The sequence below is a fragment of the Ranitomeya variabilis genome, chromosome 2 (assembly GCF_051348905.1).
Source record: "Ranitomeya variabilis isolate aRanVar5 chromosome 2, aRanVar5.hap1, whole genome shotgun sequence".
Lineage (NCBI taxonomy): Eukaryota > Metazoa > Chordata > Amphibia > Anura > Dendrobatidae > Ranitomeya > Ranitomeya variabilis.
Genome location: NC_135233.1, coordinates 352,120,077 through 352,136,638, shown reverse-complemented (window position 1 = coordinate 352,136,638; position 16,562 = coordinate 352,120,077). Strand labels below are relative to the sequence as shown.

The 16,562-nt window shown below is 40.4% G+C and overlaps 1 protein-coding gene across 1 annotated transcript in view; it reads right to left on the bottom strand.

The window, feature by feature from the left end:
* LOC143809411 (cytochrome P450 2G1-like) overlaps positions 1-9,656 on the bottom strand; it is a 37,857-nt gene extending 28,201 nt beyond the window's left edge. The window contains exon 1 of the mRNA XM_077292478.1: positions 9,489-9,656. Coding sequence (XP_077148593.1) covers positions 9,489-9,656 — 168 coding nt within the window. The remainder of the gene's footprint in view (positions 1-9,488) is intronic.
* Positions 9,657-16,562: the final 6,906 nt, after the last annotated feature.

The following is a 16,562-nucleotide window of genomic DNA, read 5'->3' as shown; positions in this document are numbered from 1 at the left end:
CTGCTATGCCACCCCCCCTGTGCTCCGACGCCCCCCCGTGCCCCGATCTCCCCCCCCCTTATACTCACCGAGGCTCCCGGTGTCCGTCCGCCTCCTTGCTGGGCGCCGCCATCTTCCAAAATGGTGGGCGCATGCTCAGTGCGCCCGCCGAATCTGCCAGTCGGCAGATTCGTTAAAAGTACATTTTGATCGCTGTGATAGGTTCTATCACAGCGATCAAAATAAAAAAAATAATAAATTAACCCCCCCCCCTTTATCACCCCCATAGGTAGGGACAATAATAAAATAAAGAAAATATTTTTTTTTTCTTTTTCCACTAGGGTTAGGGTTAGAACTAGGGTTAGGGTTAGAACTAGGGTTAGGGTTAGGGGTAGGGTTAGGGTTACGGGTAGGGTTAGGGGTAGGGGTAGGGTTAGGGTTATGGCATGTGCACACAGTGCGGATTTGGCTGCGGATCCGCAGCGGATTGGCCGCGGATCCGCAGCGGATTGGCCGCGGATCCGCAGCGGATTGGCCGCTGCGAATTCGTAGCAGTTTTCCATCAGGTTTACAGTACCATGTACACCTATGGAAAACCAAATCCGCTGTGCCCATGGTGCGGAAAATTCCTTGCAGAAACGCTGCGTTGTATTTTCCGCAGCATGTCAATTCTTTGTGCGGATTCCGCAGCGTTTTACACCTGTTCCTCAATAGGAATCCGCAGGTGAAATCCGCACAAAAAAACACTGGAAATCCGCTGTAAATCCGCAGGTAAAACGCAGTGCCTTTTACCTGCAGATTTTTCAAAAATCGTGTGGAAAAATCTCACACGAATCCACAACGTGGGCACATAGCCTTAGGGTTAGGGTTGGAATAAGAGTTAGGGTTGGAATTAGGGCTAGGGTTGGAAATAGGGTTAAGATTAGGCTTGTGGTTAGGGTTACGGATAGGGTTAGGGGTGTGTTGGCGTTACAGTTGTGGTTAGGGTTGGGATTAGGGTTAGGGTTGGGATTAGGGTTAGGATTAGGGTTAGGGTTGGAATTAGGGTTACGGGTGTGTTGGGGTTAGGGTTGTGGTTAGGGGTGTGTTGGGGTTAGGGTTGTGATTAGGGTTATGGCTACAGTTGGGATTAGGATTAGGGGTGTGTTGGGGTTAGTGTTGAAGTTAGAATTGAGGGGTTTCCACTGTTTAGGCACATCAGGGGTCTCCAAACGCAACATGGCACCACCATTGATTCCAGCCAATCTTGCGTTCAAAAAGTCAAATGGTGCTCCCTCCCTTCCAAGCCCCGACGTGCGCCCAAACAGTGGTTTACCCCCACATATGGGGTACCAGCGTACTCAGGAGAAACTGGGCAACAACTGTTGGGGTCCAATTTCTCCTGTTACCCTTGCAAAAATAAAAAATTACTTGCTAAAACATAATTTTTGAGGAAAGAACAATTATTTTTTATTTTCACGGCTCTGCGTTATGAACTTCTGTGAAGCACTTGGGGGTTGAAAGTGCTCACCACACATCTAGATAAGTTCCTTGGGGGGTCTAGTTTCCAAAATGGGGTCACTTGTGGGGTGTTTCTACTGTTTAGGACCATCAGGGGCTCTGCAAATGCAATGTGACGCCCGCAGACCATTCCATCAAAGTCTGCATTTCAAATGTCACTACTTCCCTTCCGAGCCCTGACGTGTGCCCAAACAGTGGTTTACCCCCACATATGGGGTATCAGCGTACTCACAACAAACTGGGCAACAAATATTGGGGTCCAATTTCTCCTGTTACCCTTGTGAAAATAAAAAATTGCTTGCTAAAACATCTTTTTTTAAGGAAAGAAAAATGATTTTTTATTTTAATGGCTCTGCGTTGTAAACTTCTGTGAAGCACTTGGGGGTTGAACGTGCTCACCACACATCTAGATAAGTTCCTTGGGGGGTCTAGTTTCCAAAATGGGGTCACTTATGGGGGGTTTCTACTGTTTAGGCATATCAGGGGCTCTGCAAACGTAACATGATGCCCGCAGACCATTCCATCAAAGTCTGCATTCCAAAACGTCACTACTTCCCTTCCGAGCCCCGGCATGTGCCCAAACAGTGGTTTACCCCCACATATGGGGTATCAGCGTACTCAGGAGAAACTGGACAACAACTTTTGGGGTCAAATTTCTCCTGTTACCCTTGCAAAAATAAAAAATTCTGGGCTAAAAAAATATTTTTGAGGAAAGGAAACACATTTATTATTTTCACGGCTCTGCGTTATAAACTTCTGTGAAGCACTTGGGGGTTCAAAGTGCTCACCACACATCTAGATAAGTTCCCTTGGGGGTCTAGTTTCCAAAATGGAGTCACTTGTGGGGAGTTCCTACTGTTTAGGCACATCAGGGGCTCTGCAAACGCAACCTGACACCCGCAGAGCATTCCATCAAAGTCTGCATTTCAAAACATCACTACTTCCCTTCCTAACCCCGACGTGTGCCAAAACAGTGGTTTACCCCCACATATGGGGTATCAGCGTACTCAGGAGAAACTGGACAACAACTTTTGGGGTCCAATTTCTCCTGTTACCCTTGGGAAAATAGAAAATTGTGGGCTAAAAAATCATTTTTGAGAAAAGAAAAATTATTTTTTATTTTCATGGCTCTGCGTTATAAACTTCTGTGAAGCACTTGGGGGTTCAAAGTGCTCACCACACATCTAGATAAGTTCCTTGGGAGGTCTAGTTTCCAAAATGGGGTCACTTGTGCGGGAGCTCCAATGTTTAGGCACACAGGGGCTCTCCAAACGCGACATGGTGTCCGCTAATGATTGGAGCTAATTTTCCATTCAAAAAGCCAAATGGCGTGCCTTCCCTTCCGAGCCCTGCCGTGCGCCCAAACAGTGGTTTACCCCCACATATGGGGTATCATCGTACTCAGGACAAACTGGACAACAACATTTGGGGTCCAATTTCTCCCATTACCCTTGGGAAAATAAAAAATTCTGTGCTAAAAATCATTTTTGAGGAAAGAAAAATTATTTTTTATTTTCACGGCTCTGCGTTATAAACTTCTGTGAAGCACCTGGGGGTTATAAGTGCTCACTATGCTTCTAGATAAGTTCCTTGGGGGGTCTAGTTTCCAAAATGGGCTCACTTGTAGGGGAGCTCCAATGTTTAGGCACACAGGGGCTCTCCAAACGCGACATGGTGTCCGCTAACGATTGGAGCTAACTTTCCATTCAAAAAGTCAAATGGCACGCCTCCCATTCTGAGCCTTGCCGTGCACCCAAACAGTGGTTTACCCCCACATATGAGGTATCGGCGTACTCAGGAGAAATTGCCCAACAAATTTTAGGATCCATTTTATACTGTTGCCCATGTGAAAATGAAAAAATTGAGGCTAAAATAAATTTTGTGTGAAAAAAAAAGTACTTTTTCATTTTTACGGATCAATTTGTGAAGCACCTGATAGTTTAAAGTGCTCACTATGCTTCTAGATAAGTTCCTTGGGGGGTCTAGTTTCCAAAATGGGGTTACTTGTCGGGGAGCTCCAATGTTTAGGCACACAGGGGCTCTCCAAACGTGACATGGTGTCCGCTAGCGATGGAGATAATTTTTCATTCAAAAAGTCAAATGGCGCTCCGTCCCTTCCGAGCCTTACCATGTGCCCAAACAGTGGTTTACCCCCACATGTAAGGTATCGGTGTACTCAGGAGAAATTGTGCAACAAATTTTAGGATCCATTTTATCCTGTTGCCCATGTGAAAATGAAAAAATTGAGGCTAAAATAAATTTTGTGTGAAAAAAAAGTACTTTTTCATTTTTACGGATCAATTTGTGAAGCACCTGAGGGTTTAAAGTGCTCACTATGCTTCTAGATAAGTTCCATGGGGGGTCTAGTTTCCAAAATGGGGTCACTTGTGGGGGAGCTCCAATGTTTAGGCACACGGGGGCTCTCCAAACGCGACATGGTGTCCGCTAAAGATTGGAGCCAATTTTTCATTGAAAAAGTCAAATGGCGCTCCTTCCCTTCCGAGCCCTGCCGTGCGCCCAAACAGTGGTTTACCCCCACATATGAGGTATCAGCGTACTCAGGAGAAATTGGACAACAACGTTTGTGGTCCAGTTTCTCCTTTTACCCTTGGGAAAATAAAAAAAATTCACTAAAAGTTCATTTTTGTGACTAAAAAGTTAAATGTTCATTTTTTCCTTCCATGTTGCTTCTGCTGCTGTGAAACACCTGAAGGGTTAATAAACTTCTTGAATGTGGTTTTGAGCACCTTGAGGGGTGCAGTTTTTAGAATGGTGTCACTTTTGGGTATTTTCAGCCATATAGAACCCTCAAACTGACTTCAAATGTGAGGTGGTCCCTAAAAAAAATGGTTTTGTAAATTTTGTTGTAAAAATGAGAAATCACTGGTCAAATTTTAACCCTTATAACTTCCTAGCAAAAAAAAAAATTTGTTTCCAAAATTGTGCTGATGTAAAGTAGACATGTGGGAAACGTTATTTATTAACTATTTTGTGTCACGTAACTCTCTGGTTTAACAGAATAAAAATTCAAAATGTGAAAATTGCGAAATTTTCAAAATTTTCGCCAAATTTCCGTTTTTTTCACAAATAAACTAAAAAATTATCGACCTAAATTTACCACTAACATGAAGCCCAATATGTCACGAAAAAACAATCTCAGAATCGCTAGGATCCGTTGAAGCGTTCCTGAGTTATTACCTCATAAAGGGACACTGGTCAGAATTTCAAAAAACGGCAAGGTCATTAAGGCCAAAATAGGCTGGGTCATGAAGGGGTTAAACATGATTTCATATATCATTATTAATATTGCAAACTAAAATTGTGATAATTATTTGTATGAATTATTTCTATATAATATATTTTTTAATAAATATATATATTTTTTCCTTCCGCCTGATATGATTTTTGGTTAACTGATTTTCATTGAGCCCTACAGCATGAATTGAACTCCGGGATGTTGAGTTGAGAATGGAGAAAAGGATGAACTGTTATGCAAAAAATAGGAAAATATATGGAATCATCTAAATGTTATTATAATTTCCAATGGATTAATTTGGTTATAATGAATTTGTACCATGTATAATACGTATCTTCAAAGTTTCACTCATATACGGTAAGTAAGAAGCTGATGACGTGATTGGTGGTTCTATACCACATGACTGCACCACGGGATATGACATAGAAAGCTATTCAGTGTTAAAACAGTATGCACTGAATAAGGATTAAATTCCGAAATGCACTTGCTAGATTTGCACATTTTTTCTGCCCATGTTCACTGGTGCGACTTTTTAATTCTTTAATAAAGGCTTCTGAATTTTATTCAACACGCCGGATAGTTTTCTATTTCTACACATAACTATGTAGGTTTAAGATCATTTTAAGTGTAAGGTGACCTCTGGGCCTCAACGATATAAGCATCAAATTATTTCATTAATATATAACTTTCTTCCTATTTTTCAGTACATTGTATAGCAAAAATAAATGGTGGCATTAAAAAATAGAACTTGTCCTTTAAAAAAAAACCTTATACAGTTATGCTGGAACAAGGGGAGGAAAAAACTTTCAGCAAAAATGAAAACTTGCTAACACAGGTAGGCGTTAAATCACAGACAATGAAGAATTTCTGTTACTTTAACTAAAGCTGAAAACAAAAAAGAGCAATGGAATGCTTGATAGTAGCAGAGCACCAGTGTATTCTGAATTCAAATCATAGTGCAAAATACAAAATAGGGTGGGAGTAATGTTCCTGCTACCACGAATCTGGACCTAAGTAAAAAGGTGCGGACAGTCGGAAAATATACAGGAAAAAGAAGGAAGGAAAGCAGCCGACCATACAGTTCAAAATATCGTGGTGAAAAATTTAATTAAGTTTATTTAATTGTAACCAGGTTAAAAATATAACAGAAAAAACAACAATGCAGGTAGCAGAATAGATTACTAAAAATCAAGGAAGCACATCCAAAGCAATGGGACTGGATATTAAAGTGCCAGATTCTGACAAATCATTGAATACATTTATTAGTAGAAATACTGCAAGGTATAAATAAAAAAAGGTAAAAAAATAAGAGTCAAAAGAGAGTGTAATTCATAAGTGTATATATGACAGTATGTGACTAGAACATGCAAAATGTTGAATAGGTAAAGTGCTAGTGCAGCCAAACACCAATAGGTGTCACCATAAGTCCATGGTTATATGGGATATATAAGATCATCATAAGATATCAGGGCACAATACCAGTATTAAGTAGGTGTATTGTGGAGGAGATAATAAACTATATGAAAGTATAAGGGGGTCGATCCAAAGTGGAGTGTATCTTACAATGGTGGAGAAGATCTCAAACTCCTGGAACGCGCGTTTCGACACACTGACTTCATCAGGGGGTGGCGTCATTACGATGGTGGGAAGTATAAATGTGTATTTTTAGTAATTTATTCTGCTGCCCGCGTTGTTGCTTTTTTCTGTTATATTTTTTACCTGGTTATAATTAAATAAACTTTATTTCATTTTTCACGGCAATATTTTGGACTGTATGGTTGGTCAGCTTCTTTCCTTCCTTCGTTTTTCTTTAACTGAAGCTGACAGTGGCAGTCTCCCCAGATTCATTGAACGTAAGTGATTGTGATTTGATTCTTTTATTCTTTTACTTATCTATTGTGTCACTCTGCATAAAATTCGGCAAAAAGCAATTATTTCACATAGCCTTACTATTTTCCTTTTTGTACTTTATGAATCTTATATAATATGCAGCTTTGAAATAAAACCTTTGAGATAAAGTTTACATTTCTGGAAGCTATTGAATAATTTCAAGATGATGAATAATTAATTTCTTTTTAACACATTTTAGATCAAATTCTGAAAAAAAAAAAAAAATATATATATATACAGTGGGGCAAAAAAGTATTTAGTCAGTCAGCAATAGTGCAAGTTCCACCACTTAAAAAGATGAGAGGCGTCTGTAATTTACATCATAGGTAGACCTCAACTATGGGAGACAAACTGAGAAAAAAAAATCCAGAAAATCACATTGTCTGTTTTTTTATCATTTTATTTGCATATTATGGTGGAAAATAAGTATTTGGTCAGAAACAAAATTTCATCTCAATACTTTGTAATATATCCTTTGTTGGCAATGACAGAGGTCAAACGTTTTCTGTAAGTCTTCACAAGGTTGCCACACACTGTTGTTGGTATGTTGGCCCATTCCTCCATGCAGATCTCCTCTAGAGCAGTGATGTTTTTGGCTTTTCGCTTGGCAACACGGACTTTCAACTCCCTCCAAAGGTTTTCTATAGGGTTGAGATCTGGAGACTGGCTAGGCCACTCCAGGACCTTGAAATGCTTCTTACGAAGCCACTCCTTCGTTGCCCTGGCGGTGTGCTTTGGATCATTGTCATGTTGAAAGACCCAGCCACGTTTCATCTTCAATGCCCTTGCTGATGGAAGGAGGTTTGCACTCAAAATCTCACGATACATGGCCCCATTCATTCTTTCATGTACCCGGATCAGTCGTCCTGGTCCCTTTGCAGAGAAACAGCCCCAAAGCATGATGTTTCCACCACCATGCTTTACAGTAGGTATGGTGTTTGATGGATGCAACTCAGTATTCTTTTTCCTCCAAACACGACAAGTTATGTTTCTACCAAACAGTTCCAGTTTGGTTTCATCAGACCATAGGACATTCTCCCAAAACTCCTCTGGATCATCCAAATGCTCTCTAGCAAACTTCAGACGGGCCCGGACATGTACTGGCTTAAGCAGTGGGACACGTCTGGCACTGCAGGATCTGAGTCCATAGTGGCGTAGTGTGTTACTTATGGTAGGCCTTGTTACATTGGTCCCAGCTCTCTGCAGTTCATTCACTAGGTCCCCCCGCGTGGTTCTGGGATTTTTGCTCACCGTTCTTGTGATCATTCTGACCCCACGGGGTGGGATTTTGCGTGGAGCCCCAGATCGAGGGAGATTATCAGTGGTCTTGAATGTCTTCCATTTTCTAATTATTGCTCCCACTGTTGATTTCTTCACTCCAAGCTGGTTGGCTATTGCAGATTCAATCTTCCCAGCCTGGTGCAGGGCTACAATTTTGTTTCTGGTGTCCTTTGACAGCTCTTTGGTCTTCACCATAGTGGAGTTTGGAGTCAGACTGTTTGAGGGTGTGCACAGGTGTCTTTTTATACTGATAACAAATTTAAACAGGTGCCATTACTACAGGTAATGAGTGGAGGAAAGAGGAGACTCTTAAAGAAGAAGTTACAGGTCTGTGAGAGCCAGAAATCTTGATTGTTTGTTTCTGACCAAATACTTATTTTCCACCATAATATGCAAATAAAATGATAAAAAAACAGACAATGTGATTTTCTGGATTTTTTTTTCTCAGTTTGTCTCCCATAGTTGAGGTCTACCTATGATGTAAATTACAGACGCCGCTCATCTTTTTAAGTGGTGGAACTTGCACTATTGCTGACTGACTAAATACTTTTTTGCCCCACTGTATATATATATATATATATATACACTCACCGGCCACTTTATTAGGTACACCATGCTAGTAACGGGTTGGACCCCCTTTTGCCTTCAGAACTGCCTCAATTCTTCGTGGCATAGATTCAACAAGGTGCTGGAAGCATTCCTCAGAGATTTTGGTCCATATTGACATGATGGCATCACACAGTTGCCGCAGATTTGTCGGCTGCACATCCCAAAGATGCTCCATACAAGGCAGGATGGATCCATGCTTTCATGTTGTTTACGCCAAATTCTGACCCTACCATCCGAATGTCGCAGCAGAAATCGAGACTCATCAGACCAAGCAACGTTTTTCCAATCTTCTACTGTCCAATTTCGATGAGCTTGTACAAATTGTAGCCTCAGTTTCCTGTTCTTAGCTGAAAGGAGTGGTACCCGGTGTGGTCTTCTGCTGCTGTAGCCCATCTGCCTCAAAGTTCGACGCACTGTGCGTTCAGAGATGCTCTTAGGCCTACCTTGGTTGTAACGGGTGGCGATTTGAGTCACTGTTGCCTTTCTATCAGCTCGAACCAGTCTGCCCATTCTCCTCTGACCTCTGGCATCAACAAGGCATTTCCGCCCACAGAACTGCCGCTCACTGGATTTTTTTTCTTTTTCGGACCATTCTCTGTAAACCCTAGAGATGGTTGTGCGTGAAAATCCCAGTAGATCAGCAGTTTCTGAAATACTCAGACCAGCCCTTCTGGCACCAACAACCATGCCACGTTCAAAGGCACTTAAATCACCTTTCTTCCCCATACTGATGCTCGGTTTGAACTGCAGGAGATTGTCTTGACCATGTCTACATGCCTAAATGCACTGAGTTGCCGCCATGTGATTGGCTGATTAGAAATTAAGTGTTAACAAGAAGTTGGACAGGTGTACCTAATAAAGTGGCCGGTGAGTGTATATATATATACAAACATGTTTAAAAGCTTTACTATAAATTATAATTACAAAAATGCAATATAGCATTGTCCTCCTAAATGTAATGTAAGCATCTGACCTTGAGAAGAAAGTTCACCAGCTTTTCCCTCTTAATGTCCAACAAGTTACCAATCAGAGGCAGTGGTGCTGGACCAGGAGGAAGATTACGTCTTTTCGATCTTGTATCCCAAGCCAAGTAGATCAAAAGGCATGTAAGTATCAGGAGCCCCATACATGTAACGTCCATGCTTGGTACCTAGATGTGCGAGAAAGGCATAACATAAATTATTCATGTACTGTACATACACACTCCTCAACACTGAAATTGCAACGCTAACATGGAAAATCATGGAATAATGGAAATCACAGGATCAATAGACATGTTGATGATCTGCAAGTAATGAAAGTGATCCCATTTATTTGAGAATACCCCTTTAAAGAACTAATTAACTACAGAAGATAAACATCTTCAAATTAAATTTGTAGGATTCACTATGAATATTATGGAGATTAATACAGGGAAACCAATACAAAGAGTCAATACATTCCTATGTCTTCGACACTGCCCAATCTAACAGTAGAGCGAACAACTATGTAAACTCCAAAATAGCAAAGAAGTACGTACTGTAATAAAATCTGTGTTAAATTTTTTAAAAAAGGACCAGTTTAGTAATCAATGTTATAAAAATATTAGTGCTCGAATTAGCGGACACTCTTTATACCTTGAGATATTATTCAACACTCCACTGATTTATTTCTAGTCTCAAGAAAACTTCTATTCCCAAACCAAGCAAAGATCTCCATTACATGCAATCATTCGGACCAATATCATTACTAAACAGCGATTTATAAATTTCTTACCAAAATACTAACTAATCGATCCAAACATTTTTTCCAATATTATGCATCCTTGAAAGAGAGATTGTATCAAAGACAGGCAGGCAACCGAAAACATAAGAATGTCCATAACCACTACCCAAGAGTAAGAACAGCCTCTCGCCTTGATGCGAAGTCTGAATGCACAGAAAACTTTTCATATGTTCTCCTGGAGATTCCTACAAGACAAATTACTCCAACGTCAATTCTTCAAACTCATATACTATATAGAAACTGAAGTATAAACTAAATGGATGAAACACTCCACCACTAGATACAATCAGAGGGACATGCCAAAGATGACTCTTATCTCCTTTACTTTTTAATTTATGTCTAGACCAATCCCTCAATTAATGGATCAATTAATGTTTCTGAGATTAGTCGTGATATTCCTCGAATTAGCAAACGATGCATTCATTATTGTAGAAAAAACTGCATCTACGCTGAGGCAGCACTGGGGTCTTGTGTTCAAATCCCACCAAGGACAACATCTGTAAGGAGTTTGTATGTTCTCCCCGTGTTTGTGTGGGTTTCCTCCGGGTTCTGCGGTTTCCTCCCACACTCCAAAGAAATACTGATAGTGAATGTGAGCCCCAATGGGGACTGTGATAATGATATATGCAAAGCGCCGTGGAATAAATTGGCGCTATAAAAGCAAGCATAATAAACACCTCCACTTTCACATGATCTCCACAAATAGGACATATTTCAGGATTCACTATAAGTTTAGATAGAACAAAAAAGGGCTTACCTCTACGAGGTGCTAAAAAATCAAGCTACACCTCCTCTCTTCCATTTAAACGCACCACCTCTATTACATTTCTATCACTCTCAATAACAAAGCTATATTAAGCTAATATCATATATATATTGAACGTCAAGGAGAAATTGTGAACCTGGAGACACCTGCCCACATCATATCTACAGAGGGATCACCTTATTAATATGGTGGAATTTACCCATCTCCTATTTTTTTACAGTCTACTCTTTACCAATTTACATTCGAAGAGGAAGGATTAATTATTTACATTGCTCCTTTATTTGGAAGTTCTTCTGACGCCCAAGAATTCCATTGCTCGCTTTATGACATCCAAAATCTAACAAAGGTTTCAATTCTAATATTCAAGCTTACAATATAGGGGAATTAAGAAGAGTTGCAATAGGTCACAAATCTATCTTCACATACTTGGGTAGAGAATTTTAAAAAATGACTCCGCATTTAGCTTTGGAAAACCTTTTAAAGTTCTACAGTTCAGCGAAATCCCAGACGTCCATAAAAGTAAACCTATTCTTAAAAAAAATGTGGCAAGCATGGCAAAAAATTAAATGAACCAAAGCAAAATAAAAGGGAAAATGATCTAAAGATCTAAAGACCTTCCCCTAGTACTGCCAGGCAGCCATGTGAGTGTCCCTTCCCCAAGTCTGTGTAGCAGAAATTATACGGATTGGAAAAGAATGAGCAAACCAAAAGTCATGTAATATCACTACCATAATATTATCACCAAATAAACCATAAAATCAAGGACATAATTTTTTAAGGAATGCTGAGTGCTGTTTTCTTTCTGCATTTTTTCATGATACTTCATCTCATGTTCCATGCACCACCATTCCTATTCTTAAGTGGTATGCTTCACATTCATCAGTGGTTCCCGCAATAGTTGACTGGTTGAGGCCATTTTTTCTTGTATCTTTTAATTACACAATATAACCCTGCATTATTTGCATGTTGGTGGGGTGGGGGGGACTGGCGATGGTAATGTGCAAAGATTTTTACATGTCCTGTTTAATTTCTCTGACACAGAGCAGTAGGAAAAATAACTACACAATATAAAAAGTGCAGAAAAAACAGCACTAACCATTTAAAAAAAAAAATGAAAATTTGATGTCCTTTTTTCTTTGTGTCAGTCCTTGTGACAGTCTTTAGAGAACAGGGGGAGTGGGGAAGTGGAGGACAACAGCCATTTTGCGTCTATCCCAGTGTTTCTGCAGGTCCAAGCACACAAAGACAAGCAACCACTTCCCTTTTAACAAGTGTGCATGTGGTAGACGTCTTGATACAATTAATTGACATAAAAACATATCATTAAAAAAAAATTTTTTTTAGAAAAACAGACAAATCAGACCTTTTATTTAACCCCATCAGGCCATTGGCATTAGTTTTAGAATCCATTTAGCTTCTCTTTGCAGAAGATATTTATTATGGATACCACTTCTTGCTGGATAATTAACCTGTTCAATGCCTTCAAATTGCAAGGCTATCATATAAGCATTACGCTGTTCCACTACATGTTTAATCAATCTAACAACTTGATAGAAAGGGGTTATCCCCCAAAAATCTAATAAAATGCTTTGAATAGAGCAAAAACTTCCACACAATGAGATTTATTGCTTAAAAAATCGATTGAGAATACTGGCAGAACTGAGAGATTCGTCTTTAATTTTAAACTCAGACCAATTGATAACATTTTGTGTCAAGCGATTAACAGAAATTGGCATCTTTCAGAAAATGATAACAATTTAAACAATTTAGAATAGACCGATTGTATCCTATTAAGGTTGCCAGAGTATTGGTGACATGTTAATAAAACATAGAATTTCTCCTGGTGCTAATAATTTGCTTGACGAGTCTCGTCCCAAAGGTCATTTTAAATGTAGAAACTGCTCTTTTTGTGACCATCATTCAACTAGGAATCCACTTAGGATAGGCTCAGTTGTGCATGAAGTCAGAGATTTTTTCACATGTAGATCAAAATTTATTGTATATGTCATCTTTTGCCCTTCTGGGTGTTTTTATATAGGGAAAGCGATCCATATTTTTTTAATTCGCTTTAGGGAACACTTTCACTCAATGGTAACTAAAAAAGGTTCAGCCAGATTGATTAAACATGAGGTGGAACAGCATAATGCTGATCCAAAAGCTTTGCAATTTGCAGCCATTGAACAGGTTAGTTGTCCAGCAAGAGGTGGTAACCATAATAAATATCTTCTGCAAAGAGAAGCTAAATGGATTCTAAAAACTAATGCCAATGGCCCGATGGGTTTAAATGACAGGTCTGATTTGTCTGCTTAAAAAAAAAAAATTCGGATACGTTTTTATGTGAATTAATTGTATCATGATGTATATCACATACCCACTTGTTAAAAGGGAGGTGGTTGTTTGTCTTTGTATGCTTGGACCCACAGAAGCACTGGGATAGGCGCAAAATGGCTGTTGACCTCCTCCACTCCCCCACTCCCCCTGCTTTCTAAGGACTGTCCCATAGACTGAAATAAAGAACATCATTTTTTAAGGAATGGTGAGTGCTGCTTTTTTCTGCATTTTTTTAATAATGTGTAGTTATTTCTCCTACTGTTTGGTGTCAGAGAAATAAAAAAACAGGACATGTAAAAATGTTTGCCCATTGCCATCGTCAGCCCCTCACCCAACCAACATGAAAATAATGAGCAAACCAAAAGTCATGTAATATCACTACCATAATATTATCACCAAATAAACCTTATCATAAACTGGCAACACTGTACAAAGAAGATTGAAAGTCACTTACTATAAACTGCAGTGTGTCTCGATGTTCTTCTTGTCTCCGAGGGCAGAATCACTGGATTTATAAAGTCTTCAGATGTTGGCATCAAGGTTGGCATTCAGAAAGCCTTGGGTAAGATATGAATTTCTTTGAAATAAAGAGGTGACTTCTCCCTGCTTGTTCTCACGTACAATTCCAGGAATTATAGGAGCAAATAAACAATGGTCTTCCTAGAAAAAAAATAGCAATCTTACACATGTCACCTGGATACTTATTCTGCAAGGCAGCTTAGTCAATGCTCTATAAGCACCAAGACATTACTGCACAATTTCCAAAAATTTGTCTTGAGTTGACAAGAGTTTTTAAAACTTCATGACAGTATCATCGACATGGTAGACCCAGTGTGGCAGGTTCGTTAACCGTGGAGGTTTCCTGTACAGAAGAATCTATGTTTCGAAGACACACTATAGCATCAGTATCACAGGTTTACAGAGACAGAGAGGAGACAGAAGTCCGCAGAGTCTGATATCTTCTACTCCTGCACTGATTAGAAGTACTTTACCTTATTAAACGGTGTAAATTTATTTTGGCAGTGCAAGGGTTAATCTGCTCTGTTGAGAGCTCCTGAAGAGTTAAGGCTCTCAGCTGTGCACTGTTAGCCACTCCCATTTCCTATATAATCTGGCCCTGGCTAGCACTCATTGTCAGAGTTAGCTGTTGCTGCATGGCTGGAGGTTGTTGTTGGTTATTATAGGAGAAGGCGGTTGGTGGATTAATCTGTGAATATGGCTAGGTTTTGAGTGTGTGAAAATTCCCTTTCTTCTCCTACTTTGGTTTAACCCCATTCGTCACTCCTCAATGCATTCCTCTGTTATACTGTATTACTGTATGTGTGAGTATATTTGTATGTTTGGATGTTGGTATTTTTCATTACCTCTGTTCATATTACCTTGTTAGTCTGGTTGGTGTACTACTGTATACTACTACTCCTCTCTTCCGTGGGTGGGGAAAAGAAATCTGGGAAACAGGGCTATCTAGGACACCCCTAGAGTTGGGACAGGGAAGGAGCCCCAGGTCCCGGGACATCTGGCAACAGAGTCGTAACATTCAGTATATGAGCTCTATAGTATATCCCGCAGAGAATTTTCAGCTGCAATAACCTCTAAAAAGTAAAGTTCTGGAAAAATTGGCATTAACTAGAGATGAGATATTAAGTTCCACAAGTTTTACAAATTCACACACATGACAAGCAAAAAATTCTCCTATTAAATTTACCAAGTTTACAAACATCTCAAAATCATTAAAGTAGTTGCCGCACACGCAGGTGATGCACAAGGATCATGGACCAACTATGCTACGGGGTTGGGCTTACTTAGGAGCGGCGTTGCTAGGTGGCTGCCTGGTGTTCACTGGAGCTCCTGATGGTAGTCAGGCTTGAGCTGCAGGTAGCCACGAGGTACCACTCCCAAGCAGTCCCTAGTACTCCAGCTGCTGACCCCAAGGGTCATGCCCGCAGACACGGACTCAAGTTCTGTGTGCGTGACTCCACGGGCAGGACGGATACTGACACAGAGTCACAGACATGACTGGATTTGTTGACTGGTTTTAGCAGTCTGGATATAGGGAGTACACGTTCAAACACTGGCCACACAAGGACCAGGGGATGACGTTGAGGCTCTGGCAACGCGTGGGCTGGGGAACGAGGTTCAGGACCTGCCCATGCACAGACTAGGGGACAAGGTTCAGGAACTGGCCACACATGGAGCAGGGGTTAGGGTTCAGTTGATAGGACCAGGGGAACTAACAACTCACTAGTAGCACACTTTACATACTAATGACTCAATGTTGCATAAGCCACCCCTATTGGGGAGAGAGCCTTTTATAGAAGATGCCTCCCAATTGGCTAGGGGCAACTTAGCAGGTGCGTGTGCTGCCCCTTTAAGAACAGGGCAGCGTACGTGAACTAGTCACGCTGCTGGCACACTGACACAGGAAGCAGGGAGCATGCCAGGGAACACATAGTGAGGCAGAGATAGTAAGTATGTCGGCATCCCTACATGGAGGGGGAAGTGGAACCATGCAGGGGTGATGGAACTAGCATTACTTTAGTTCTCCAAATTTTTTCAAATGACAAACCATCTACAAACTAATTTTTCAAATTGGCCAAAATAGAATTGGGCAAAAGAAAAATGCATCATTACATGTTTTCTATTGATGAGCCAGGTCCCCCATCTATAGGAGTGTAGATGTTATAGTGACTCTCAGACGTTGGAAGAGGAGGTAACTAAAAATGTCTCTATACCAAACTACAACAACAATGGAATATCAGAATAATAGTGAATGAATAACAGTGCATCAGCATGAGGATGGAGGATTTGTCATATCAAACTAATTTGATCATCTTTGAGATACGTTCTAGACTGGACCGATGTGAATCAATGGATATAACTTAATTCTTCAAAAGCATTCGATACAGTGCAGCAAGAGATGATTGAAAGTAACTGGCTCAGTGATAAAAAGGGTGGCTGTTAATGGTACGCACTTAGAGTCAGATTACATTACATGATGCAGCTGCTGAAGACAGTGCAGGGGTCAGTGTGTGGAATGCTAGCAGGTGCATAGGATGCAGTGACACACAGGAGGCAGAGCAAGGGTTAACAGGTTATTTTTATCAAAACAGTGATAGTACAAGCAGGGGGGTAAAGGATGTGAACTTGCTGATGGGGAAAGTGAAATGCAGAAGGTAATAACAGGTT